Here is a 27,394-nt window from a genome sequence, read left to right on the forward strand (position 1 = left end):
TGACAACATGGGACCCAGTCTTCTTCAAGTGACACCCACCTTCTGTCACATTGTGAGTGGCTTTCCATGCTGACACCAATGGCCATGGCCTTGAGTAAGTCACAACATTGAGTTCCAGCCTCCGTAGGAAGCAACGCTGCTGAAAAAGAGCCGGCCTGAGAAAGAACAGGATTTGGCTAACCACTAGCTCATTTCTACGCTCACTAGTTCTGCCCACGTTTATCAGAAAGTTCACTGCCGCAGATCAGGCGGTGGAAGCAAGTGATGTTAAACACAGATGCCCAACATGATCACTCCACTGTCGGAACGCCTAGGCCAGGGCCCAGGGGGGCTAGAATTCAGCCTACCTAATGGCAGAGCTGGCCTTTGCCCTCAGCTTCCAGGAGGTGAGTTCTAGGCCCCTGAGAGGTCCTGACAGGACTGGCTTTGCCTGGGGACATGGGGCAGGGACAGTCTTTTAATGTGACTAAGGATGGGGCTTTGGGACATGCCCTATCAAGTCTGACCTCCCAGAGGGACCAGACACCATGGGTCGGCCATGCTGCGGTACGAGCAAAGCTGGAATAGAAGTGCTGGTACTGAAGGCTTCCTGGTTGGCCACACTCTGCATGGACCGTCATCCATCATGCCAGGAAGGGGACGCATCCTGGGGACATGGGTTCCTCCTGGATTCTGCCCTGTGCATCATGCCCCTTGGATGATTTGTTTGTACATTTCCACCCTAACAAAACTGTCCTCCTCAGGTTGGCATCCCCGGGGGTGATTCAGGTGAGCTCATGGACCTGAGGGTGCTCGTGGGGGGCCCCCGAGTTTGTGTCTGGCATCCGGAGTGAGGGCAGTCTTGTAGGGACTAGTCCCTCAAACTGTGGCTTGTCAAATTGTTGCAGATGTGGAACTCCAGAATTACAGAAGCTTAGCGCCTCTGAAGTCAGAAAGAAGTGTTCCAAGAGCCACTAAGCTCGATGCTGTTTGTGTGTTGCTCATTCTAGTGGTACAGAGCCCCAGGAGGGAAAAATGGTGGGCACTGCCATCCCGTGAGGAGACATGAAATCCAGGGAGGTGGCGTCACTCACTTGAGGTCCCACAGGGAGGAACTCGGCTCGGAGGAAGAAGCTGAGCCTGTATAGGCTAGGTGCGGCTCAGTCCCCTGCTGGCGTCCCTAACCTGCTCATAGAATGGAGGAGACCCGGTCCCCACTGGTCCCTGCCTGGTGAGCGCCGATGCCAGGCGTCGTGGCTAGCTCTGGTTTTCCCAACAACCCGGGAAACAGAAGGAAGAGAGATAGTAAGGCAGCGAGAAGGAAATCCTGGCTCCTGCCACATGGCCTTGGGGACAGAGCCAGGGAGGGGCAGGGAGGGAAGAAAAGGCCACAAGATGGTGAACCCTCCATGGCAGGCTTCTGGCAGGAAGCTCCGAGGCTGGCTCATTCCTGACGCTAAGAAGTTTTAAATAATCTCCACATCTTGAATTGGAAGATCTTACATCAAAAGGTAGTCCGGGCGCTTGTCTGGAAGAATGAGAGCATCCCGGCATTGGGGGTGTGGGTTTCCAGAAGGCGGCAGGTCTGGAGCTGTGTCCTGCCTCCTCTTCCTCCCAGGGCATGCACTACCGGTTCACCACCGTCCCCCACTCACTGCGCCTATCCATGTCCCACTGCCACCTGCCAGAGCTGGTGGCACACGGGGATGTACACACACTGTTGTATCCTGATACACGTCTCTCTCGACCCCCCACAGGTGTGCAGCGCAGTGAGAATGTCCATTCTAGTCTGGTTTTCAATGGCCACTGCCACCCACCACATATAGTTCAAGACCCCCAAGGTGGCACCCTGCCTGCATCGGAAATCCACTGGCTTAGCAAAAGAGCCAAGGGGAATTGCAATGTGCATGTCTGAGGGGACTCAGACCGGGGCCCGGACGCCCATGCGAACTTGTCCCTTCCCTTCTCAGCCCTCCTCGTGTGCTGCAGACTCAAAGCCCTAGAAACCTACACGGGGGAAGGAAAGATGAATTCTCTCAGCCTTCCTCTGTCTGACCTGTTTTCAGGCCCCAGTAACCAGGACTAGTACTGGAGGCTCTGGATGATACCCAGAGTGAGAAATCCACCACTGGGAAAGGAGGAGGAGGAAAAGGAGTGGTGAAAGAGGAGGAAAGGATCCTGAAGCTAGCAGTTTACACTGGGATCCCTTCACCCCAAGAGGAGAGTTCCTGGTAGGAGCTAATTCCGTGAACTAAGACACCAAGGACAAGAGCGCCTGGTGGCTCAATGGGTTAAAGCCTCTGCCTTTGGCTCAGGTCATGGTCTCAGGGTCCTGGGATTGAGCCCCGCATCCGGCTCTCTGCTCGGTGGGGAGCCTGCTTCCTCCTCTGCCTGCCTCTCTGCCTACTTGTGATCTCTGTCAAATAAATAAAATCTCAAAAAAAAAAAAAAAGACATCAAGGACAGTCTTGATCTACAAAAGGACACATTGGTCCAGCCAGGGACCCTGCTGGGACACATAGAAATCATTGTCAAACACAAACACTACAAAATAAGGGTTTTTTTTTTCTTTTTTCATTTTTTACTTTATAATCCTTTGGTACTATTTGAATATATTTTTTGCAATATGTGCATACTACTTTTATAATTAAACAAAACACTTAAAATGATTTAAAAAAGAAAAAAGTAAGGAACTAATCACAGTGGAATATGAAGTGGAGTATCAGCTCTGGGGTCAGGTCACTGAGTTAAGTCCAAACACCCCAATGGGTTCGCTGTGTTTCCAGTCTTGAGCCCTCTGACTCCACCCACGGAGCACCTACCATGACTCTGAACTGCCCTCCAAGTTTAGGCACGCTTCCTGTGGCCAAGCTCCCTCCCGCAGGGCAGGACACAGGGGAAGCCCAGGAATCCAGGAGGAATCGGGTCAGCAAAATTAAGTTAATTTACAGAGTTATATAGTAAAAACCGCCACCATAACCTGGCCCCACATATGCAGCATTCAGCAACCGCAGAACAGCGTATGCTGGTGGGTGGCACAGAGGTTGGCGCCAGGGTCACTGAGGAAGGATCCCAGGGGTTCCGTGGCCCCGGCAGGGTGCTCAGGTGGGCGTTGGTGCCTCACAGCGCGAAGGTGGTGAAGAAGATGTGCATCTTGGCCAGGAAGGTGGTAACGGAGCCCTGTCGCCAGAGCTTCATCTCCACGTCCAGGGCGAAGTCCCGGGGCTCGCGTACCAACCGTTGCAGGTAGACCAGGCCCGTGTAGGCATTGAGCGGCCGTGTGCCAAAGTAGCCCTCCTCATTGCCCTTGGTGATGGTCAGGGAGATGGTGTCACCCGCGAAGACGGGCACCGGGCTGATGCGGAAGATGTGTGCTGGCACCAGGAGACCCGTCTGGAAGTTCAGCTGGTAGTAGGTGATGCGTGCTGGCGAGTTCTGACACTCCATGAAGTCGTGGCACGTGGTACGCTCACACTTCCTGCAGGAGGCACGGGGAGGGGGGCGGGTTGGTCAGCGGGCCCAGGGGCACTCCTATCCCTGACATCCACCCATCCAGGACATGGTGCCGGCCTCAGCGGCCTGGCTCCATTGCCAGCTCTACCCTTAGCAGCTTCTGCTAAGTCGCCTATCTTCCCTTGGTCTCAGTTTCCTTATCTGTAAGGTGGGATGATGGCCTGTGGTCTCGCTGGCGGGATGGGGTTCGTTAACGAGCATGCAGGGCCTCCCACGGGCCTGGGACGGTACGTGAGCAGCCCTGAGTCAGCCACACGTTCCTCCCTGTCTTCTTTCCTCTCTTCATGCTGACCTGCCTTCCTCCGTTTGGTTTTCGCTTGTGCACTTCCCCTCTGCACAGACTCCCTGGGCACAGTGTTTGGATTGTTTTTGTCATTTTCCAAATTCCTTTTCTTCCATAACTGACTCTCCTTGGGAGCCATCCCCTCTTCTGAGTTGGGATGGCCTGCCTTTTCCCAGGGGAAGCCTCTCCGAGGACCAGGGCCGTTGGCTCACCTGGAGCTCCAAGTCACCCACTCCCTAGGAAGCCTCAAGACTCAGTCATTCTCCATGACAATGACAACGAGGAGGGAACCTCCACCAAACCCCAGAGGAGGTCTAAGGGCTTGACGGCCAAGCATAGCAGCAATCTGTCCCTTCTTGGCTCTTGGAGCCAAGGTCGCCCCTCCATCATTAAATCACTCTCCACATGCTCACTGCTTCCAAAAGGGGACACTGCTCAGCCGCCAGGGCTCGGCAGCTCCCAAGGATCCCCTGAGCAGAGCTCTCCACCTGGCGTACCACAGCACACAGCCACACGGGCGCCACAACCACAGCCACGCCACCAGCAACGAGTGGCAATGACTCCGCACTCGTGCCACACCACGACCCCTGCCAAGCCACAGCACCCCTTCACCCCTCTCGTGCTCACACCCGGCCCAGGCTGGCTCTGCTCTCACCGCCATGTTCCAGGCAAGACGGCTAAGACCCAGAGAAGGGAGGTTACCTGCCCAGGGTCGCTCAGACACACTCCCCTAAAGCTCCCGACACCCAGGCACATGGACGTTAGGATGTTTGTGCCAGTGAAACACTGCAGAGGGCCGCGGGACAGCGGTGTGTGGACATGCATCCACACTAGGAAACACGGCGAGTGGCAGGCTGTGTGTGCAGACGTGGAGGACAGCCGTGAGGTAGAAGCAGCAAGCCGGGCCCAGCTGCGCACACATGAGTGACTGCAGAGGCCCAGGCACTTCGTGTCGGCGTAAGAAGAGGGAAGGCAGGCGCCCTCCACGGCCATGAGATCCAGCTGGGGGCAGGGGAAAGGCTTTTGCTTGACCCACTTCTGTGGTGGAAATACTTTTATAAGCAGGTGTCACATTGGCAATTATAAAAATGTGAGTCTGGAAAATACCTTACACGGCAAAATAAAGTGGGAGATAGCTGAATTATAGGAAACACCAAAGTACTTTATGAAAATGTAAAGAACTGTGAGAAGTGTGCTCACCGGTCTGCACAGTGCTGCTGGGTGTCCCACCTCCTGGTGGCCACATTTTGTGTGGTCAGGGTATCCTTAGGGTACCTCCACCTTTCACAGTGCTGGATTGTGTGGTCCATGCCACGGTGTATACCTTCTAGCATTAGGTCAGGTTACAAAGGACTGTCACCTTCTGAGGACTCATTCCAACGAAGTCACATCACAAGTGGTCTCAAAGAGAGGGCCCTACAGCAAGGAGCCTGCCACCCAGAGTCACAGTGAATGAGTGACAGGGCCCTGAAAACCCACCAGAGCCTTCAGATGACACTCTCCAGGAGACCTGAAGCCAGAACCACCCAGCCGAGCTGCTCCCGGCAGGCTTCCTGAGCCTCCAAACCATGTGAGGTAATAACTGTAACTGTTCGTCATGGAAAGATGCTGTGTGTTGGGATAACCTGTTACACAGTAACCACTAATTAGTACATTGTGTATGTGTGCACATACACATGTTGGGGGGTTAGAGGATTGAGATTCTCTGAGTTGTCTTCCCTTTGTTGTCTATACTCTGAGCTCTCTACGAGGTGCTTTTATACATACCCTGTGTGGTCAGTTAGACCACAGACCCAACCATCAGGACCTGTGAAGAGGAGGGGTGAAGGCAGGCAGCCTGAGAGAGGCACGGGGGGATCCCCGGCCCAAAGCCAGGCAGGGACACTCACGTTTCGGAGACACGGACGTAGTTTGGAGGGCACTCGAAGCGCAGGCAGCGGAAGCCACCCCGGATATTATGGCAGGTCTCGGCCTCAGTGCAGTTGTGAGTGCCGAGTGCACACTCGTCCAGGTCTGGGGGAAGAAGAGGAAGGTGAGGATGGGGACCCCCCCCCCGGCTGGGGGGCATTCGTCCAAACCACCGTGACCCACCCTGGAGGCCTGGGTCCCAGGGCAGTTCATTCCTGCAAGCACGCAGCTCCCACACTGCCCTACTCCACACACACCCATTTTGTCCCCTCCACACACAGCAGCCGAGGGCCTCGCTTTCAAATAAAGCATCTGTGTCCCCTGAGGTCTTTTCATGTTCCCAGAATAAAAAGCAGGTCCCTTCTTATACATTATAGGGCCCTTCTGTGAGCTTCTCTCCTTCCACTTGGGGCTGCAGCCTGTTGGACATCTCCATGTTGCTCCAATGCCCTGATACCTCCCCCACCCCAGGGACTTTGCACATGCTGTTTCTGCTACTGAAACACTTTCCCCACATCTTCCCATCTTTTAGGTCGCAGCTCAGGGTCACCCCCAGCAGGGCACCCTCCCTGATGGCCCTACTCCCATTTGATTCTCCTTCTACTGCCCAGCCTGCTTGGAAACACACACTACTTTTTATGTCTGTTCTGTGTCCCACCTCCCCTTCCTCAGTGTGAGATTCAGGAGGACAGGGGTGTGTGTCTTTCTTGGTCCTGTGGTGTCCCCAGCACCTACCAGAGTGCCTGGAACAGAGCAGGCACTCCACACATATTGCTGGAGGGAAGGGTCAGACTCACCATTTGTAAATACAGACTCTGAGAGCCACGGCTACAAATGGTCCCCCAACTGCACAGACATGCTCATGCCTCCTGTGCACACTCACACGAACAGACATGTGTTGAGGCATGCCCACATGCTTGAGCAGACTCCCCTAGATACACAGAGTCACAGATACAAACATCCAAGGAGGGCCCTTTCTTGATGCTGATACACGCACACACATACACACATATAGGTAAATATCTGACAAGCACTCAGAGAAGCTGATGCGTGTGCCTGCGTGCACACAGGCAACCTGCGAGACAAGAAACATTAAATAAGTGGGTCCCAGAGACCCCCTCCGTGAAGACTAGCTACTAGCTGAGAGAGGGTAGCCTCCAGAGGCCCCAGAAGAGTTCGCTGGTGTTGGGGGGGCAGAGCCTGTCAGGATCTTCCCAGGGAGGCTTCTGGTTTCTTGCTCCAATCTGCCACACTGATTCAGTTTAGGGATTTCTCCTCACTTGATCCTCATGCCAGGCCTATAGGGTGAGAGTCACAGGCCTCTCCGGACATGGGGAGAACGGAAGCTCAGAGAGGGGCACGGGTTCCCTCAAGGTCACACAGCAGGCAGCTGGAGCTGGAAGCCAGGGATCCAATCACGATGCCACACAGACCATGACAGGAACAACAGGATGGTCGTAACCATAGCAGCCAACTGCATCCTGAGTCTAAGGCCTGGTGTCCATCCACTACTCGGGGCCCTCTGCACTCATTAACTCATTTGTCCTCACAAGCCCACAAGGCAGGAATGGTGTCACTTCCCATCCTCACATGCTGACTCCAGGCTTTTGGCTACCACCCTCTGTGGCGACAGACCAGCTGACATCCATTCACCTCTCCAAGCCTCCCTCCCTCTCCTCCTCTGCAAACTGGGTCGTGATCCCAATTTCCCAGGGTGGGCACAGAGGCGAGTGGAAGAAAACAGAGCAGGAGCCAGTGGAGCCAGGTTGGGCGCGGTTGTTGTCCTAATGGTTCATTAACTGAATCCACGTGAATTGAAGGGGAGGGCCTCCTGCTCTTCCCCGCTCTGGCCCCAGCTATGCTCAAGCTGCCCACACTGGTGAGCAGGAAGCCCTGCCCCTGACCCTGGGCAGGGCTGTGGCAGGAATGTGGAGGGAGCTGCTTCTTGCTGTCTGCCGGCCCAGTGCTGATGGAGATGACCAGAAGTAGGAGGGAGGAGCGCCAAGGGTCAGCAGCCCTCCAGCCTGGCTTCCCCGTGCTCACAGGAAGCCATCACAGGACTTCCCTAGGACGAAGACTCCAGCGTCTTCGTCCCTCGTGTCTGCGGGGTCTTCAACCCTGGACCCTCTCTTGGAGAAGGTCAGGCCAAAGGGAGAGCTGGACAAGGCGACATCCTCAGGGGTGTCACTGCAGCCTCCGCTGAGACAGACTAATGCAGCAGCAGCCCAAATGGGCAGGGATGGGGGACAAAGTCAGTGCTAAGACTAACAACATTGCTAAGAGCTATGCTTAAGTCCCTTCATAAGCAGACCGCTGATAAGGGCTTTATATACACTCAAAACAGAACAGAGGCAGAATTCAAGGTTATTCTCAGCACGATCTTAACTCGTCTTGCATATATACATACGTGCGTGTATATCGGCATAATGAGAGACTGGAAAACATGCATCCAAGTATCTGCAGAACTTGCTGCTCCATTCCCTCCAGGGGTTGAACATTCAATAAGCAGCTACTACATGCTGGGCACCGCCCTGCGGGCTGACGCCCTGCCTGCACCGAGTGCGTATTCTAGGCAACACTGCCGAGTCTCAACTCCTTCACATCTTTCTATCCCCACTTTTTTTTTTTTTTTAACCACTGAAGAAGGGCAGGATTTACTGAGATATTAACCGGCATGCTCTGCTCTTCCATGGCTGTGTTCCCATCCTTCCGTTGGAGCCACAGGACCTCCACGCTTGGCCTGAGTTAGAACAGGACCACAGAGCACGAAGAGGGCTGCCTCTTTGCTCTGAAGGTCGGCGGCTGCAGACGTCAGCCCCATGCGTGCCTGAGGAAGTGGACACGACCAGGCAGAACCACCCTCCCACACTCTGGCCTTGTCCACCCTGTGACAGCATGGAGACTTTTCCAGCAAAGGCATCACACATACAGTGGGGCCTCCCTCTTGCTTAACCTGGTGGGGGCTGCAGCAGGAGCTGAGGCGGGGGGAACCTGGGCCTTTCCAGGGGGGATGCAGTGACCTGGGATGGGGCAAACACAACCAGCTGTGGGGACCGGAGCCAGAGATGGGTGCTGGGGGTCAGGTGCACCCGCGGCGGGGGCAGAGCAGCCATGCACCCGAGCCCAGGGAGCCCTCTCTGGCAGCAGCAGACACAGACCAGGCAGCCCACAGACCCAGCAGATGAGGGCCAGGGAGAGGTTTTCAAGAGCAAAGTCACTGCAAGGGTCTGACTGGACCTCTAAGAAGGGACCCCACCTGTGTTCTGCCATCAGGTGGAACAGCCTGGTTCTCCAAAATGAAATCCTAGTCTAGGAACATAGAGCCCTGTGTCCCACACAATCCCTTTGATGGGCAAAATCCTTACCTTCGATGGAGCCCATGTTTATTCTATTTTAAACTAAAAAGCAGAGAGATGGCTTTGGGGCCAGGGAGCCCTGGGTCAGCCTCTGTGAGTCTACCAGGCCTCCAAGACTGCGGTTTACCGGCACTCACTCGGGGTCTTTTCATTTATTTTTTTCTTTGCATCAGTCTATGGTAAGGAATCCTTTTGCACTGGACTAAGTATACACACACGGGCTAGAACAGTCTGTATAGTCATGGCGCACCCTGGTCTACTCCATGTTCACTGCCACCTACCCCATCCTCTATTTTGTTATTCATTAATTAAAATAAACAAACAAAAACCAGCTAGCTGAGATCCACCAAAATGATCACCATTCTAACAGTACACCCCGCCAGGCACCGACTCTAACCCCTGAGCCTGCAGGAACGCCAGGGCCTGCCTTGGGGACCAAAGCTGCAACCCAGGAGACTCTGGGCTCCTAGCCCTGCGGTCCGGGGAAGAGTCAGCCACACAGACAGGTAGAGGGTAGGCGGGCTGGGCTATGAAGCCCTAAGTGGTTGCTTCTTGAGCAGGGGCTGGCGGGGGGGATACTCCTGTGTCCCACTCAAGGGAATTCTAGCCCCCCTCCACCTTGCCAGGGTGGCTCGCCAGGCCTAGAATTTGGTGGCCTCAGTAAGTCCCAATGCATCTGAACTCAGTATCATGTCCCCAACACAGAAGGAAGATTAGATGTCACAGAACCTGGTCCCCATCCAAGGAAGTAGTTGCAAAACTGCAAAAACAGGAGACTGCCCAGCAGTTTGTACATCCTTAGTGATGGGAAGCCACATGGGGCCCTACCCAGGTCTGCACAGCTCTGGCTGTGACAACGTCCTTCATGCAAGGTTAGCAGATCAGATGCTTAGAGACAGATGCTGGGACCCCTGAGGCCACTCCCCACTGGAGCTGCTCCCCACTGGAGCTGCTGGACAGTTCTTCTGCCTTTTAGGACCACCCCTTGGGATCCTTGTCCGTTTTCTAGGAGAGGGCTCACGGCTGAGCCCAAGCCTGGAAGGCTAGCCCAAGCTGAGTCAAACAGCAGAAACACTGTCTCCTCCCTCAACCCAGGCATAGACCTCGGTTTATACAGCCACCAGTTGCATCAGCCATTCTGTGTTTATATACTAGGTGTCAGAGCTCCAATCACACAGCAAGCTCCTCAGAGCCTGCCCAAAACTCTGGTGGGGCAAGGACCCCCTTGCTTACCCTTGCAGGACCTCCCATTGGCTGTCATGGTGTAGCCCCGCTCCGGGCACGCACACTGGTAGCTCCCTGGCACGTTGACGCAGCGGAAGGTGCAGAGGATGCCAGCACCCTGAGCACACTCATCAATGTCTGTCAGAGAAAGTTTTGGCCCCCAGTGAACCCCTTGTACCCGCAGGGCCCCCAGCCGTGGACAGTTATCCTGGCCGTGCTACAGCCCTGGAGCCTAGGGGCCCATTTTACTGATGAAAACCAAAGCGTTCAGAGAAGGGAAGAGAGTTGTCAATGGACACACAGTGCTCAATCCCTGGGGCTGCTCCTTGATTACTGCTATCAGTGCAGGGCCAGTGAGGTACCAGACACGGGCCTGGACGAGGTCTGTGATCTCATCCTTCATCTCACTGAGGCCAGGACCATTGCCTCCACTTTACAGAGCAGGAGCCTAAGGTCCTCCTAGCCCAGGAGATCGTGGGGCTGGGAATCCAGGTCTAACTTGACACTGAGACGCCTTTGTGTATCCCATGTGTCCCCAGCCCAGCCTGGCACACGAGGAGGGGTTGCCTCTCAGGAAGGGTGCCCCTGGGCAGAGGAGAGATACCTGTGCAGGTGTGCCCATCCTCTGCCAGCTGGTAGCCTTGGCGACAGTAGCACTGGTAGGACCCATAGATGTTGGTGCACTCCTGGCTGCAGCGCTGGGCCTCACACTCATTCACATCTGTGGGGAGACTGGCCTGTGGTCAGGGCAGAGTCCCCCCAGCCGGATGGCGAGGACCAAGGTCTCAGCTTACCTAGAGCCTTATCTTGGCAGACCATTCGTTCCAGCCTCTCTTAAGGGCCGGTGGGGAATTAGAGACCTGGAAAAAGGCAAGGAGCTGGGCCGTGCAGCTGAGGTAGGGGCAGGGCTGGAGCTTGCTGGTGGGGTCTCAGCCTGCTGCCCAGAGGAGGAAGCCACAGATTGGGCTCAGATTTCCCCCACGGGGAGCTTGATGCTGCCCTATTGAGAGTCTGTAACAGCTGATAGGGATGGCTCTGGAGGCATCACCTAGGTGCTAACAAGGAGCCCCTCAACCCTGGGGCCTCACCTTCCGGCCCTGATCCCCAAGCCTGGCTCTGCATGGGGCTGGAGGGCGGCAAAGGGAAGAGCTGGCACGTGTGGGCATATGAGCTAAACAGTGTGGGAGTGAGCAAGTGAAAGGTCAGCTCCTGGCTCAGATGGACCAGCCACTGGACTCTGAGCTCCCTGAGGGCAGAGCCTCGGCTTTCCCTCATCCATCCAAGAACTGCTGAGCCACTACAATATGCTGTACCAGTGCCGAGTCTGGGGACTCAGCCATGAACAAGACAGACAAAATCTCCATCTCGTGGAGCTGGTGTTCCCGCATGTGCTGGGAAAGTAGGGGGAGGAGCTAACTGAATGAGTCAAGTAACTACTACATCCGAGGTGCTAGCGCTGTGAGGCAAGAGGAGAGAAAGAGACGGGGACGTGGCTGGGAGGTTGCAGCTCTGCAGCCATGTGGGCCTCCAAGGGAAGTGTTCCGTGCAGAAGGCACAGCAAGAGCAAAGGCGCTGTGGTAAGAGTGTGCCTCATGCCCTCAAGGGGCAGCAAGGAGGCCGGTGTATTAAGAGCAGAGGGGGCCAGGAGAGAGGAGCAGGGGCAGTCAGTCATACAGGGCCCAGTGGGCAGCCGTCTGACCCACATCCAGATCCTCAGGACATCCCAACACACACTGTGTCCACAGAAAACAAGCCATCATCTCCTCTCCTGGGCTCTGAGCTTCTGGTGCCAGGGGCCATACTGGTTTCATCTCTGGTCCCTGGCATCCAGGCACAGATGGCCTAGAGAAGCCATGTGAAACAGGGATGGTGGCAGTAAAGGCAGAAGGGCCAAGAAACAAGGGAATGAGCCCCGCCACGCAGTAGTGCCTGGGATGCAAGGCCCATGCCTGCTGCTGGCTGCACCCACCCTGGCCTGGAGTAGGGGCTCACAGGTGATCAAAACACAGACAAAGGGGGCGCCTGGTTGGCTCAGTGGGTTAAGCTGCTGCCTTCAACTTGGGTCATGATCTCGGGGTCCTGGGATCGAGTCCCGCATTGGGCTCTCTGCTCAGCGGGGAGCCTGCTTCCCTCTCTCTCTCTCTGCCTGCCTCTCCATCTACTTGTGATTTCTCTCTGTCAAATAAATAAATAAAATCTTAAAAAAAAAAAAAAAAACACACACACAGACAAAGGAATGCATGTGACCAGGTCTGTTCCATGGGGCCCTCCAAAAGCCCTAGGAGGCATCCAGGCCTGGTCACACTGCCCTCCCCTCAAGGCTGGTGCTATCCCACAGAAGGGCCAACTCAGGGGTCCCCACAAACTCCCCTCCCCAGGAGGGAAGTAAGGAAAGCACCTCCAGGCCGGGAATGGTTAGAGACTCACATCCCCTTCCCTCTCTTGACCCCAGATCCGTGGGCAGGGACCAGCCCATTTATATTCTTGGTTTTACTCATACAGCGTTTTTTTGTTTTGTTTTTTTGTTTTGTTTTTAAGTTTAAATCTATCATAACATATAAAAACCAGCAAATTTTACATAGATAGCTCCATTTCTAGCATCTGGAAAACCAAGAAGATCGGGTCACCCTGGACTGTCACTGTCACTGCTGGGCAGCACCATCTCCAGGGCCGTGTGGCTGCTGTCCCCTCCTGATGGCCACTGGGCTCTCCAGCTGCCCAGGAGCCTGATCTCATGTTTCACTCACTTCTATTCCTTGCCTGGACCGCCAGGCTGAGCAGCCACGACCAGGATCAGAAGCTACTAAGGGGCCAAAGTTGGGCTGCCATCCCTGCCAGAAAGGAGCTCCTGTCTGGGGTGCAGAGGACACAGAGATCCAGCCCCTCTGGTATAAGATGGCTGGGCCCTGGGCCCTCTGGAAGGACTCCTGGCAGGATATAGGCAGAGCAGCCAAGGCCAGGTTTGCCCAGATGGAGAGGTAGAGAAGTGGTATGAGGTAGAGATGGGGTCAGTGAAGGTATGAAGCTAGGGGCTGGCAGGGCTTTGGGCTTTTTACATGGTGAGGACCTCTGTGCAGGGTCAGAGGTCAGGGTCAGTGGTACCTTCACAGCGCTTGCCATCTGCAGCCAGCACGAAGCCGGTGGCACAGGAACAGCGGTAGGAGCCCGGCGTGTTCTCACACGTGTGCTGGCACAGGCGGCCCGGCGAGGTCCAGCACTCGTTCACATCTGTGGGCGGGCGGCAGGCAGAGGGTGCGTGGCCCATAGGGATGGCAGAAGGGGCCTGGGGGCCAGCTCCCTCCACCCCCGGGGTAGAAAAGAGGGGGCTGGGTGAGGACAGGGACACAGAGACCCAGAAGGAGATTAAGGGAGGAACCTAGACAGGGAATAGGAGAGGCAACAAGAGCAGGCGCCAAAGAGAAAGGCAGCAAGTGGGTCGGAAAGAGGCTGAGGCAGAGACAGAAGGATGGACAGACACAGGAAGAGGCAAGAAAGCATGGTGATGGGACCATGGCCAAGAGAAGCAGAGGAGACCAGAGCAAAGAGGAATAGCAGAGCAAGGCAGAGGGCAGGGCCAGCAGGAGGGAGGAGGAAGCTTGAGGGCTGGCCCGGGACAGGCGGACCCCACAGAGGGGCTCCCGGCCACCAGCGCCCACCTACCGACGCAGGCCCGGCCGAAGGCGTCCCGCTGGAAGCCAGCTTTACAGTCACAGCGGTAGGAGCCAGGGAGGTTGTGGCACACCTGGCCCTCGCCACACTGGTGCACACCCGTCTCACACTCATTCACGTCTGCCAGGGAAGGTGAGCAGGGCACCCTGAGGCCAGGGCTCTCCCTGTGGCCAGGGCTCTCCCAGCCAGGGCCACCTGTGGGCCAAGGAACCCGGGAAGCCCCCGGCTGGGCAGAAGGTGGGCAGGGAGGTGGTTGGCCTCACCCACACACTTGGTCCCATCCTGGTTGGCGTGGTAGCCGCGCCCACAGAGCAGAGGGTTCCTCTGGCACGTGTAGGAGCCCACAGTGTTGATACAGCTGAAGCCCGGCCTACACGGCTCGGCCAGCGACGTGCACTCGTTGATGTCTACAGAAGGGACGGAAGTAACAGGGAACCTGGCACAACCCCTCCCCGTGTCCTGGTGTCTGAGTCCAGGGCCACACCGGGAGGGGGTCGGTTTGGGGATTCAGACCAGCCTAGGACAGGGCTGCACAATTAGATGGTCCCATCACGGTCTCCTCTGATCCCAGGGCCTTCTCCTTCAAGAATCTAAGCACCCACAGAGCTCTTCCGACATTCTTCTCACAGCTGCCCTGATGCGGTGGCTGAAGGCAGTGGCTTCCACAGAACTGAGAGCTGAGTTGTAGGTTAACTACAAGAAATCACATCCCTGCTCTGGCTCTTCCCACCAACCTGTCAAGTTCATCCTCCATCTCTCCCTCACCCTTTGCCCCAGCTTCACTGGCCTCCTCATCAACTCGAGATGCCCCCAGCCCACCACAGGGCCTTGGCACCTGTTGTCCCCCCACTTCTCTCACACACAAACACACTGCCCTCTGATATTTGCATGGCTGGGTCTCTCTCTCACTCAGGTCCCTGCCCTAATGTCAACTCTTCAAGGAGGCCCCCAACCATTCTAGTGTATAGCTGTTCCCTTTAAGATTTAATCCTCTCCTTGTTTTATTATTTATCAAAGCACCTTTGAATAATTGCCACTTCCTTAAATGTGCTTTTATTTAGTCCCTTCTCTAAGACATTTCATTGAGGTGCTATAACTCCCTGACATCTAAACCAGGCACATAGTAGCTGCTCTGATAACACTGTCCACCAAAGACTCACTGAGGAACTGTTGGCAGTTTGGCAGACCATACCCCACATTGCCCCGACCCCAGCTGAGGATCGTAGGGACCCTCTCGTGCCCACACCCCTGGGGATCCCTGTGACACTGCCAGAGGCACAGAGTGAGGAGCTGTTAAGGGGGTGCCCCAGAAACAGCTCCAGCTCCCAGAATGGTAAAGGGACCCCTGCAGTGTCGAGAAAGGCTTCAGATCAAGCCAACACTCCTCTTGTCCCTAAGTGTCTTCCCTGTAAGATGGCAATGCCTGTCCCACCAGCTGTCCCACTCAGGGAAGGGTGTGGGCAGGAAGCTGCGCTCTAACACACCCCAGGGTTCTGTTCACACCCAGGGACTGGCCTTGCACACATGCCCGCCTTTCTACCTCTCCTTCTGCATCCTTCACTCCCCGCCCGCCCCCACACACAGAGTTGAGCACAGCCTTGACCATGCCGGCTGCAGATGCCATGGGTCCTGCCTCTGGGCCCGACGCTGTCAGCAGCCCCAGGGAAGGGGAGGCTGCAGGCCAGCAGCGTGGGGACAGAGGTGAAGAAAGGTGGGGAGAGTGTGAGATCTCAGACCACCTGAGGACAACTAGGCCACCATCTGCAAACAGCAGGTCTTTGCCCCTTGAGTGCAGCATGAGATTGACCCCTAGGTCCCACTAATGTTCTTTTACAAACAGAAATGTCAGCAAGTATCATGTGCAGTAGGATAACATTTTGTGGACTCTCTGTTCTAGCTCTGTGTGTGTGTGTGTGTGCGCGCCATGTCAAGAGAGAAAAATATTCCTTACTGCTAGCTAGTTAGAAACCTCTGATGCACATTCATGTGGTCTGATCCCATAGAAGGGTAAACTGAGGCCACAAGAGCAGGGACTCAGCCAGGGTCAAGCAGCTCAGGAGAGCAAGAGTTCTGTTTCACAAGTGCCTCCCGGGGCCAGGCCTCCCGGAGCCCCACCACCACCCCACACCCACCCCCCTGCCACAGCCCCTGCAGAGCCCGCTCACCCACGCAGTTGCCCTCGGGGTCCTGCAGGAAGCCCTCCATGCAGCGCTGGCGTGCCTGGCAGTAGAATGAGCCCTTGGTATTCTGGCACATGAAGCCCGCCTGGCAGTTGTGCGTGCCCAGCTCACACTCGTCTATGTCTGCCACACAGAGACAGGATGTCAGGGGCCAGTGGGCTGGTCTCCTCCATCATTGGTGGGGGGGGGGGGAGTGGCAGAGCACATCACTGCTGGGACCTGGGCCAGTAGCATGATGCCGTTGCCACAGCGCCTCAGCTCCTCTGCAGTACCAGCACTGTCCCCAGCACCCTGACATAACTGTCTTTACCTAATGCTCCCAACGACCCCAGGAAGTAGGGACCACGACAAACGTCATCTTAAACTGGGGGGATGGAGGCACGAACATGGTTGACAGCTCAGGGCACAGGCCAGAGCCTTCTCCAGCTTCTGGGCTCCCAGGGCAGAGGACAAGGGCCCAAGTCCCCAGGGGCCTGTGTCCAGCCTTCTCAGGAGGTGGCACGGAGGTTGGAGGCTGCCGGATCCAGAAGGCACCGCTGTCCCCTACCTGCTCTGTGGCACAGAGCAAGTCCCTGATGGCCCCTGACCTCTGTGCAGTACCCCACAGTTTACAAAGTGCAGGCCCTGCACCTTCCCTCAGGCTCCTGCAGCTGCACACCTGGCCTTTCCGACAGACGGGGAAACAGAGGCAGGAGGCAGAAAGGTGACACATGGAGAGTCCACGGCAGGGCTGACTGCCAGACCAAGGCATGGGAGTCTGTCTGCAGTCCTTCCACCTGTCCTTCCCTCCATCCCTCCCCTGTCGGTTTTCAAGGCTTCCACCACTGTTTCACAGCAGCCCGGCCTCTGCGAGGCCCTGTGCTGGGTTCCAAGCACCCAACTATGGACCAGTTGTGGCCCCCGTCCAGAGACAATGCCTGAGGAGGCAGCCACTCTGGTCTAAGGAGGTGGTGGCCTGTCCCTGATGACAGAGGGGCAGAGGGCGTGGGACAGGTCCATAGAGCTGGCGCCCCCCATCCCGGCAGGGTCCTCAGGAGGGGGCTGGCCCCAGGTCTGTGTGTGCACACATGTGTGCAAAGGGGACAGGGCTCGCCTCTCCTCCCAGCTCCCTCCACGCCCAGCTCAGGGCCCCAAGTAGGGCTTGCTAATCCACCTCCCTGAGCTCACGCTCAACCTCTGGGCCACTTCTCATCCAGCTTCCAGCACGTCTGTAGGGCTTACCTCTTCAGTGACGCTCTTCTGGATATTTTTAGTCAAGAAAGTGAAGACCCCAAGCGTCTTCCGGGATGGGGCCGGCCGACCCTGCCCTCCTTGCACACTCCCAGCCTGCTCATACCCGAGACTTTCTGGTCTTCGGCCACGCCAAGATCTCTCTTCTCCCCAGACGCCCTCCCTTTTGCAGTTCCCTCTGCCTGGAGCCCCTCCCAGAATTTCTCATCCTGCAGATCTGGATTCCTGGGATCTCACCTCCAAGGAGGGCCTCTTTGGCGCCCCACCTAAAGTAACACCCAGCCCACTGCCACTCCTGCCCTCCAGGTTTGCTTATTCTCCCTCATCCGGAGCTCAAGGACAAGGACACCACACCCCAGCCCATAGCCCGCCATCCAAAACACTGCCAGGCACATCAAAAGCAGCCCAGGAAGCATCTGTTGAAATGGTTTCATGAAAATTTTCCCTCTTCTTAGGAGGCTAGAATTTTCCAGTGAAAGGCACATATATGATTGCTCTGCAGAGCTTCACCGCAGTGTGGAGACAGGGGAACCAAGGCATGGTGAGGGAATAACTTGACCCCCCAGATGCCAGCAAACGTAGCAAAGCCGGAAGCACACTCTGGCCTCCCCCCACCAGCCTCAGATGCCCTGCTCTGCCCAAGTGCTTGGCAAGAAACCCAAGTGCTTGGAGCTTGCCAGAGGGAGAAGGCTCTGAGCAGGCAGGGGCGGGTCAAGGGGTGGGGTGGGGGCAGGACAGGATAGGTCACGGTATGATGGTAGGCGGGGTGAGGGAGGGGACAGGGGCGGGGAGAGGGAGGGATGGGGCGGAGCAAGAAGCAGGGCCCATCAGGCGGGGGCTCCAGCGGCCCACGTCAGGGCCCTCCTCACCTTCGCACTCTCCATCCTGGAGGGAGTAGCCAGGCTCACAGGTGAGAGCCTTGTAGCAGCGGAAGGAACCTACGGTGTTCACGCAGTGCTCGCCCCGGCTGCACGTGTGCAGGTCCGCCACACACTCGTTGATGTCTGCAGGGAGAGCGCAGCCATTAGGTACTGGGGCGGGGGTGGGAGTGGCAGGGGCTGGCGGGGCGAGGGGTGCCAGGACCTCGGGGCCCACACAGCCAGCCCTACCCTCAAGGCCTCAAGGTCCTTGCCACCCAGAGAGCCACATGCAGTTGCTGTCCACCTGTCTATGCAGCCATTCATTCAACAAAGATTTATCAAGCATCTGCTGTGCCCACGAGCATGGTTCTCAGCCCTGGGTACATCTGACGGTGAACAAGACAGATCGCTGCTAGGGGCCCCGGCAGATAAATAAACAAGCAACAGGTAGGGAGAGTGGTGGTCATAAGTGCAGTGGAAAAGCCAGAGCAGGGTGAAGGGGGTGAGAAACAGAGGGAGCAGCAGGGAGGTCCGGGGGGAATCCTCAGGCAGGCCATTCGAGCCAGCATGTGAAGGGCTGATGGAATGAGTCACGCAGGTATCCCAGGCAGAGGGGACAGTGGGTGCCGGCGTCCTGAGCGGGGAGCCGGCCAGGCCGACTCAGAACTGGCCAGGAGAAGGTGCCATTGCAGGGGAGAGAAGAGAAGAGTGTGTTCGTGGATGCAGGTGGAGGTGGGAGCCATAGAAGCTTCCAGCAGAGGAGAGAAGTGGTTGGACTCATCTGTAACAGGGTCCCCTGGCTGGTATAATTCTCTAGGAGTTAGCATGGAGGCTGTTAGAACAGGAGATGTTTGACAAGGCTCGGATCACCACCCATGCAGGGGAGGAGCAGCAAGCCAGTTCTGGAAATGCTGTGAAAGTAGAGCAGACAGGATCCCCTGAGAGGTGAGCAAGAAAGAGGAGCTAGGAGGTGCACAGAGCTTCCTGGCTGAGTGGCTGGACAGGCAGGGGTGCCAGCCTGGGATGGGGACGGCTGCGATGAGGCTGGCTGGGAAGCCTGTGGACGCGTGAAGTTTGAGTGTCCAGAGGGACCAGGCATGCACGGGAGTTCCTGGGAGAGGTCTAGGTGGGAACACTAAATGGGAAGAGGTCAGTGGCTGAGGTCCCCTGGGGGGACAGAGCACAGAGAGAAGAGGCCAAGAGCCAACTTGGGATGAGCAACTGGGAAGGGGAGAACCCCCCAAAAGTGACAGAAGGGAGGGCAGGAGAACTGGAGAATTCACCAGAGCTCGCCCCAGGCCTGGTGCTAAGGATGAGTATGAGCGAATGGCCAGCTCCGTGCTGGCCACTTCCTCACCCCACCTGGCATCCCTTGGACACACATTCCCCAGCACCTATTCTGTGCCTGGCCCAGCTGGCCAAGCAGGGGTGTCAGCCACAGTGCCCACCCTTCAGGAACTGCCCTCCCGGCATGGGGAAAGGACAGGGAAAGTAGAGATGCTGCGGAGAAAAGCTGCAGTCTCGGAGCCCCGGCCCATCAGAGCTGCTTCTCAGGAGCAGTGACCCCGGAGCTGTGCCTATGAGGATGATGGAGACCAGGTGGAGACGTGGGGTACAGGGCTTCGGGGAAGACACCCTCCCGAACTCACAGGTGACCAACCGGCACGCAGTCCAGGCTCACCCTGACTCTGGAGATGGAGGAGTTTGGGAGGTGGGAAAGGGAGAGCTTCGGGCCAGCAGTTTCCTGGGAAGGCTTGGCTGAGCAACATAAAGACTTCTGATTCCCAGGATGGGGTTATAGGAAAGATGTTCCCACAACCCCAGAAGGGCCAACAAGTCCACAGCCTCTGTAGCCTGGGAGGACCCACGGTAATAAAGAATAGCAGCTGACACTGAGGTTTGCTAGGGGTCTGGTGGTTTACAGATGCAGTTTCACAAACTAAGTGACATGACCGTACCGAAATCACACAGCCTGCACATGGCAGCAGCAAGAAGGGAACCCAGACACCCAACCCAGAGCTGTGTCCTTTCCACACTGCTGCAGGATGGGCCCTTCCTTCCCATCATCTAGTGGAAAAGCTCACCTGGAACACTTTTCCCAGGGGCCAAGGTGGTCCTCAAAGGGCAGGGCACAAACGACAAACTGCAGAAGTCACTCATCCATTAGAAGTCTTTTGGACTTGGCTCCACCCTATCCCACTTCAGCTTACACACCTTCAGTGATGGGGAGCTCACTACCTATGCAGGCTGCCTCAGTGTAACCCATTTGTTAAGTCATAACAATGACATCAAATACTATTCTTTTTTTTTTTTTTCAAGTACTATTCTTTAAGTGGACTAACTCAATCTCCGTGATGTCGAAGGCGGGTGTGATGTCATTTCACAGACTGGGAAACTGAGGCTGAGAGGTTAATGGACTCGTCTGAGCTCTTGCAACTAGAAAGCAGCAGAGCCAAGATTTGAATCCAGGCAGTCGGGCCGCAGAGGGCACACGCTTCACCCCGGTGTGGGTCTCCCATCACACCAGCCGGGCTTCACAGCTGAGCCTGGAGCTAACAGATGAACTGCAGAAGACATCGGTACTCGTCTGAGCATGAGAGATGGGGAGAACACTTGCAACAGATGCTAAAGTGAGCATGTCAATGGAGCTGGAGGAAGGAAGGGGACACTGGGGCGTCAGGGCAGAATGAACAGGAGGGAGACAGGAAAGAACGAGAATATGAGCTCATAAATTTTGCTGAATGAAATATACCTTTGCTCTTTTAATCCCAGAATCTGTTTTCTGGCACCCCAATGACCCCTTCTAGTATGAGGTCTTCTGTCCAGGCCACTGGGGGAGCCCACACCCCCGGGCATGACCAGGGCACCCTGTGCAGGGTGCTTGCAGGCCCGGGCAGGATCCACCTTCCCAGACATCCACACACAGACATGACCCAGACAGGAAGAGATGCCCAGCCACTGAGAAGCGGGTTCGGAAGGGTGCATGTTGTGCCATCAGCGGGAGGCCAGGGGCAAACATGTCTGCAGCCGCCCCTCAGCCCAGTGCCGTGGGCCCATCTGCCCAGCGGCAGAGGGTGAGGAAGAGAACATGTCCGGGCTGGACATGGTCCCCAAGCACAGAGAAGACAGACGGGGCTCTGATCGCGTGCTCTGGACACACTCTGCACTGCGTCTATCTCCGTGCTTTTATTCAAGCTGTCCCTTCCACCCTGCATGCTCTTCCCGAGTCCCAAGTCCCATCCATCCTCGGAGACCAGTGCAAATGCCACCTTCTACGAGAGTATGTCCCGATACCACAAGTGAGAGCGACCTCTCCCTTTGCTTGTGTCTCTGCTGGAGCATTTCCAACCATCTGCCCCAAGTCCCTACTGCTTTGGGTCTAACTCTGTGTTAAGGGCCATCATGTTTCCTCCATGAAAACATCAGACCCCTGAGCCATGGGAGAGCATCAAGTCTGCTCTCCTCACTGCCCCCAGGGGCACATCTGAAGCCCCAGCCCCTGGCCCACACATACACCAAGAGGCAGGAGGGAAGGACCATTTGGAGCACCGGCCATATCCACGCTCAGGCCAGGAGCTGGGTACCGATGGGTAACAGCCCTTGCCCCGTTCTCTGGCCCCAAAGTTAGAGGCGAGGAAAACAGGATCAGAGAGGGAGCACCTCTGCTCGGTGTCACACAGCAAATGAACACTGAGTTGAGGTGCGAGGTCTGCCCAACCCCAACTCCATCCATTCACCTCTGGAGGGGATTCTAGTGGCACCTGCCCAAGGGAGCAGCTGATATCAAGTGCTCACTGTGCCCCCAGCTCTGTGCTAGGCTGCACACATGTCCCATCATCTCCAAAGGAGGATCAATGCCTTCTTTTTTACAGGTAATGCAACTGAGGTCTAGACATTGTCCAAGGCCACAGAGCTCCTGGGGGGTCCTGCTTCAAACTCGGGCCTCTCTACCTCCAGACCCCATGGACTCCATCCTGCTGCCTGCACATGGGGTCTTCTTGTTCCAATGACCCAGTCACATCACACATGAATTTGTTTTCTGACTCTTGGGCACGCATGTCCCTAGGTAAAGCAGCCTCCCAGGGGCGTCGGTGAAGCAGCAGGACAGGACACCAGGACACGTAGGGCATGACACGGAGCAGGGGAAGGGGGGTGCCGGCGGTGCTGAGAGCTCATATGCAAAGGGCAGGCCCTTTAGCATGTGGCCACGGTGTGGCGGCGTGGCGTGGTGCAGAGCAGAGAGCCGTGACGGTGGTGGCAGGCGGGTGCTCTCGCTTACCCACGCATTTCCTGTGCATGTTGAGGATAAAGCCCTCGGCACAGAGCACCGTGTGGCTGACACAGTAGAAGGATCCCAAGGTGTTCACACAGAACTGTCGCAGGCTACAATCATGAGTGCCCATCAGGCACTCGTCTTGGTCTAGTGACGGCCGCAGGAGGAAAAACAGAAGGGCCATTAGAGGGATATGGCCTGTCACGGAGCTTTCCATGACAGAAACGGGAAACTGAGACCCAGATAGGGGCAAGGACCCGCCCAGGGCCTCCTAGAGCATTAGTCCTCCCCCTGGACTTTGGGCCCAAGTCTGAGATTGTACGGTCAAAAAGGCCTTCAGAGCCAGAACCCCAGTGAGGACAGGTTGCAAGGTGAGGCTCAGAAAGGCTAGGCAGCCTGCCCATGAGCACACAGCACTGTGGGGGGGTAGTAGGTAGAGGCTGTCTCCCAACCAGCTCTGGAGACTTTCCACCTCCACAGCAGCCAAGGGAGCCACACAACGGCAGGGGTTTGGAACTTAAGTGCCTAGTGGACCAAGCTGGTGACACATATAGGAAAAGGGGTTGGGGGACAAGGGGAGCTCATTGGGGCACTTTGGGCCCTGTGCTCTGTGTATGGGGAGACCAGGACTGTGAACCCCTTGTGGGCAGAAGTTTGACGAGAAACCATAAATCTGGTCATTAAAAAAAAAAAAAATTCTTGGGTTTTCATGGTTGGTAACTCTTATTTGATTATTTTAAACAGGGTGGAGCCCAGCAGGCTCTCCCCGCCAGGCGGGCTGCTCCATTAGAATGCCATCTACAAAAAAAAAAAAAAAAAAAAAAAAAAAAAAAAAAAGAATGCCATCTACAACATCTGGCCTTGACCCTGCAGCTTTTACTGCTAGGGGTCCTGCAGAGGCCGGGACAGGCACGGACACTGGCCTGAGGCCTGACAGGGACCAAAGGAGTCCTGACCCAGGAGAGATGCATTCCTCACGTCTTCAGGACCCTGAGGGATTGGGACGGAAACCCAGAAGCCACCTGAGATCTGCTCCCCACCACCTGGGAGAAAGGTCTGCCAGTCACTGCCAATGCTGTGCACCCTGGACCAGCCTCCTGCCCTCTCTGGGCACATGGATGGTTTTCATCGACATCAGAATAGTCTCAACACCAAAGGGCTAGTTGTGAGGTTTTAGCTTCTGACAGGGACATGGGCACTGGTGGACACCCACCAAAGTCACATCTCCTAAACTTGACCCTGAACTAAAGAAAGCATTTCCTGGACTATCTCCAAGCTCCCTGCTTGTACTGCCTCCAGACATGAAGAGGTGTCGTCTCGAGATCTCTTGGGTTACTCTCAAGGTGTCATTCACTGTGGGGAGCACCCCAGCAGGTGCCAGTTCCAATGCCCCCGTTTCACACCAGGTGGTCCTTGTCTTCCAGAGTCCCACCGGTCCTGGTCTTAGCAGGACATGATTTTGGTCTCTCTTTGGCCCTTTGGTGAATGCAGAGTTACCAAGATCCACTGCCCCTTCTTTGGTTTCCATAACAGAACTGAGCACATGCCATCCAACTGGGGCTCCAACTCCCCGAGAGACAAGTAGGGGGGTGACAAGCATCACCTCTGAGTCCTGCATTACAACAATGGGGAGCACGTATTCCCCTCCTTCTCTTTCTCCGCACATGGCTGGAAAAAGGACAAGGAGGTCACAATCCAACCTCGGCAAAGCAGACCAGGCTCATCAGAGTGCTGTCCAGTGACCTTGTCCAGAAACACAAACTCTCAGAACCCACCCAGTCCTACTGGGTGACGGTCTCTGGGGACTCTGTGTAATTCTCGGAATCTGTGCTGTTACCAGGCCTCCAGGTGACTCTGTGGCATGCTGAAGTTTGAGAAGCACTGCTCTAGAGAATGGCAGAACAAGGTGGAAGAGGCCTGAAGCCCTGGCCAGCCAGTGAGCACACCTGGACGGCAAGCACACACCTGTGCCTACACCTGGACGTCAGGTACACACCTGTGCATAACGTGGATGGCAGGCACGCACCTCTGCCTACACCTGGACGTCAGGTACACACCTGTGCATACACCTGGATGGTAGGTGCACACCTGTGCTTACACCTGGACAGCATGTGCATACCTATGCATACACCGGACATCGTGTGCACACCTGTGCCTACACCTGGACAGCAGGCACACACCTGTGCCAACACCTGGATGGCATGCACACACCTGGGCATGGTGACAGGAGAGATAAGAGCTATTTCAGCTTCTCCATCTAGGGCTCCCGTCAGAGCAGCCAGACCTATTCCCTTACTAAGTCAGAGAGTTTCACCTCCAAAACACCCTCATCTCATGCCATTTGCCCCGTCCTCACTCTGGGGCCCCTGCCACAGGCCAGCTCAGGTGTGCATAGGAGAGTGGCCCTGGGTGTACTCACCTTCACAGGACACACCATCCGCCATGATGGCATAGCCAGGAAAGCAGGAGCACATGGCTGTGTCCCCAATGACGCTGCACACCTGCTTACAGGGCCCGTTGTCTGAGGAAAAACCAAACAGATCAGAGACCACCGGGCTTGTCACCTCCAGCTCAAGGAGGGCCTGGGAGCCAGGGAATCCCAACTCCAGTCCTCTCCACGAGGTCCCCTGGTAAACGGGTTCGTACGCCGGGTGGTACTGGGGACGATGTTTGGGATCTCCCATCACCACCGGCACTCAGATACCAAACCCCTCCCTGGCGTCATGATGCTGCCAGAGGGGAGGGGACAGAGAAGACAGGGAAGGAAGGAGAGGAAGGATGTGCAGATAGAAGGAACAAGAAGAGGGGAAGAGAGGAAGAACAAAGAGAACTTTCCACACAGTACCACAACAGTCTCCAAGACAGTTTTTCAAGCAAAGATTCTATTCTTTCCGTATTATAGGATCTGAGGCAAAAAGTCACTAACTGACTTGCTTAGGGTCACATCCTGGCCCGAGGCTCTACCCCTACCCACTCTCACCTCCTCAGCTTCACTCTCAACTCCGGACCTCAGACAGGCGAGACCAACCAAAGCTCCAAAGCAGAAACCCCCCTTTGGCAAGAGACCATCTTGCGCATGCCTGGCACTGGGGAGCTTGCCCCCTGCACGGCCCAGATCCACTCCATGGCCCAGGTTACCTTTGCAGGTGTTAGGTTGTGGCACTGGTAGCAGGATGGTGTTGGAGGCCAGCTGGGAGGAATCTGGTTTCGGTGCAGACTCCTCTGCGGCCTCTGGCTTTGGGGGGTCACCGTCTGTCAGGGGCAAGGGGGACAGGAAGGGGCAGCTTATGCCTTCAGCCTGGCCTCAGGCTCTTCTCACAACCAGGGCACCATACCAGGCATTGGACAGAGACTGCCTTGTTTAATCTTCTCCTAGTCATTTCACAGGAGAGGAAACTGAGGCTCAGAAAGCAACGTACCCCAGGCAAGATGGATCTCACAGCTATTTAAGGCAGAGGAGGAGAGGAAAGAGGGGAGTGAGTTTTTAGACTAAAAATGTGTCTATTCTTGGAGAGCCGACAGGCAGAAAGCTCCCCAGACCAGGGACTGAGGCAGGCTTCGAGGCTTCCTATTGAAGCCTGACCACCTCAGGCCCAGTACTGGGGACATAGCTTGAGTTGGGTTGCTGGGAGGCTCTGTGGTCTGGGTCCTGGCCCTGCACTGGGATCTAGGGTGGGGCGCTGGGGCCGCCCATGCAAATGGAGCGTCAGATGGAGCAGACAGTTTCAATCTGTCCAAGTGGCCTTACAAATCCCCTTACTAGGGGCCTCCAGTTCCCATGGGTTCCAATGTGTAGGGTGACAGGTGGGGAAGGAGCCTTGTGCCCATCCCAGGAACACCACGTTCCATGGGCAAGGTCAGGCCCTGCCCCAGCCGTCTGGGCCCTTACCTGGGCGGCAGGTGCGGCCATCATCCTGCAGTGAGAAGCCAGGAAAGCAGGCACAGTGGTAGGAACCCACGGTATTGATGCAGAGATGCTGGCACAGCTCCCCTGGGAGGAGCAGGCACTCATCCTGGTCATCACCAGGCAGGCTGTTGGGCAGCTCAGTTTCTGTGCCCAGGGATAGGGCCTCCCGGTTCGCCAGCTCTGCTTCTGCAACCAGACTGGGGGTGAGTCCTCGTGATGGAACACAGGTTGGCCCTAGCAGGTGGCTGACACTATAGGCCCCTGGGAAATCAGTGTAGGTCCTCCTGAGGATCTTCTGGGTGCCCAGCTAAGATAGTGCAGATGGACAAAGCATGGATGCATGATGATGATGACAGATGGTGAAGGAGGGGTGAGTGAATGATGGATGGATGGATGGACAAAGAAACAGACCTCTAGCAAGAAGAATAAACCCATCAGAGCCACATCCAAGTCTTTATTGCCTGCAGTATGACAGGACCAGGCCCATAACAGTCCCCAGAAAGTTTTGGCCGAAGTGTTGAACTGGATCCAGATCCTTGATCTCAGTGACATCTGGGAGGCCCACCCCTAGCAACAGAAAGGACCCAAACATGTGTTCTGTCAGATGGGGATCTGAACTCTCACTTGGGCCCTCCGCAGCCATGTCCCCTTGGGCAGTGCTTGGTCTCTCCTGTCCCCTCTGCAGTGGGGAGCAGGTGGGAGTGGCAGAGAAGGCTCCTGGGGCTGAGCTGCCTTGAAGGCTCTTCATATGCCAGTAGCAGAATAGGGAACAGAACCCACAGGCCTCCATGTCCCCAATAGGCACGGGCCTTTAGCCTTGCTCCCTGGCCCCAGGCAGCCAAGCCATCCAAGAAACCAACTGCCATGAGGTCACGTCTAAGAAACATGTTTCATATTGAGCATGTTTACACTGTGCTCCGGGCCAATCAGCCCTGGCCCAGTGCATGCAGATAGGGCTGTGGCAGCTGGTAGTCCAGCCCAGAGATCAGGCACTACAGGTAGGCAGCAGACA

General features: G+C 56.2%; 1 protein-coding gene across 4 annotated transcripts in view; it reads right to left on the minus strand.

Annotated features, from left to right (window-relative positions):
* Nucleotides 1–2,547: 2,547 nt before the first annotated feature.
* FBLN2 (fibulin 2) overlaps nt 2,548–27,394 on the minus strand; it is an 83,986-nt gene continuing 59,139 nt past the window's right edge. For 2 of the 4 annotated variants that reach the window (XM_045063365.1, XM_045063366.1), the window contains 13 exons: nt 26,365–26,568; nt 25,614–25,727; nt 24,895–24,996; nt 22,482–22,622; nt 18,212–18,346; nt 16,098–16,235; nt 14,196–14,339; nt 13,924–14,052; nt 13,366–13,491; nt 10,868–10,984; nt 10,273–10,401; nt 5,665–5,788; nt 2,548–3,457 (listed from right to left, as the gene is read on the minus strand). In XM_045063365.1, the coding sequence (XP_044919300.1) occupies nt 3,100–3,457; nt 5,665–5,788; nt 10,273–10,401; nt 10,868–10,984; nt 13,366–13,491; nt 13,924–14,052; nt 14,196–14,339; nt 16,098–16,235; nt 18,212–18,346; nt 22,482–22,622; nt 24,895–24,996; nt 25,614–25,727; nt 26,365–26,568 (1,961 nt within the window). In that variant the 3' untranslated portion in view covers nt 2,548–3,099. Of the gene's footprint in view, nt 3,458–5,660; nt 5,789–10,272; nt 10,402–10,867; nt 10,985–13,365; nt 13,492–13,923; nt 14,053–14,195; nt 14,340–16,097; nt 16,236–18,211; nt 18,347–22,481; nt 22,623–24,894; nt 24,997–25,613; nt 25,728–26,364; nt 26,569–27,394 lie in introns of those variants that run through there. The other 2 variants (XM_045063367.1, XM_045063368.1) reach the window with 2 other exon arrangements.

Source organism: Mustela putorius, unplaced genomic scaffold, assembly GCF_011764305.1.
Source record: "Mustela putorius furo isolate JIRA1106 unplaced genomic scaffold, ASM1176430v1.1 tig00003850_pilon_pilon_pilon, whole genome shotgun sequence".
Classification (NCBI taxonomy): Eukaryota; Metazoa; Chordata; class Mammalia; order Carnivora; family Mustelidae; genus Mustela; species Mustela putorius.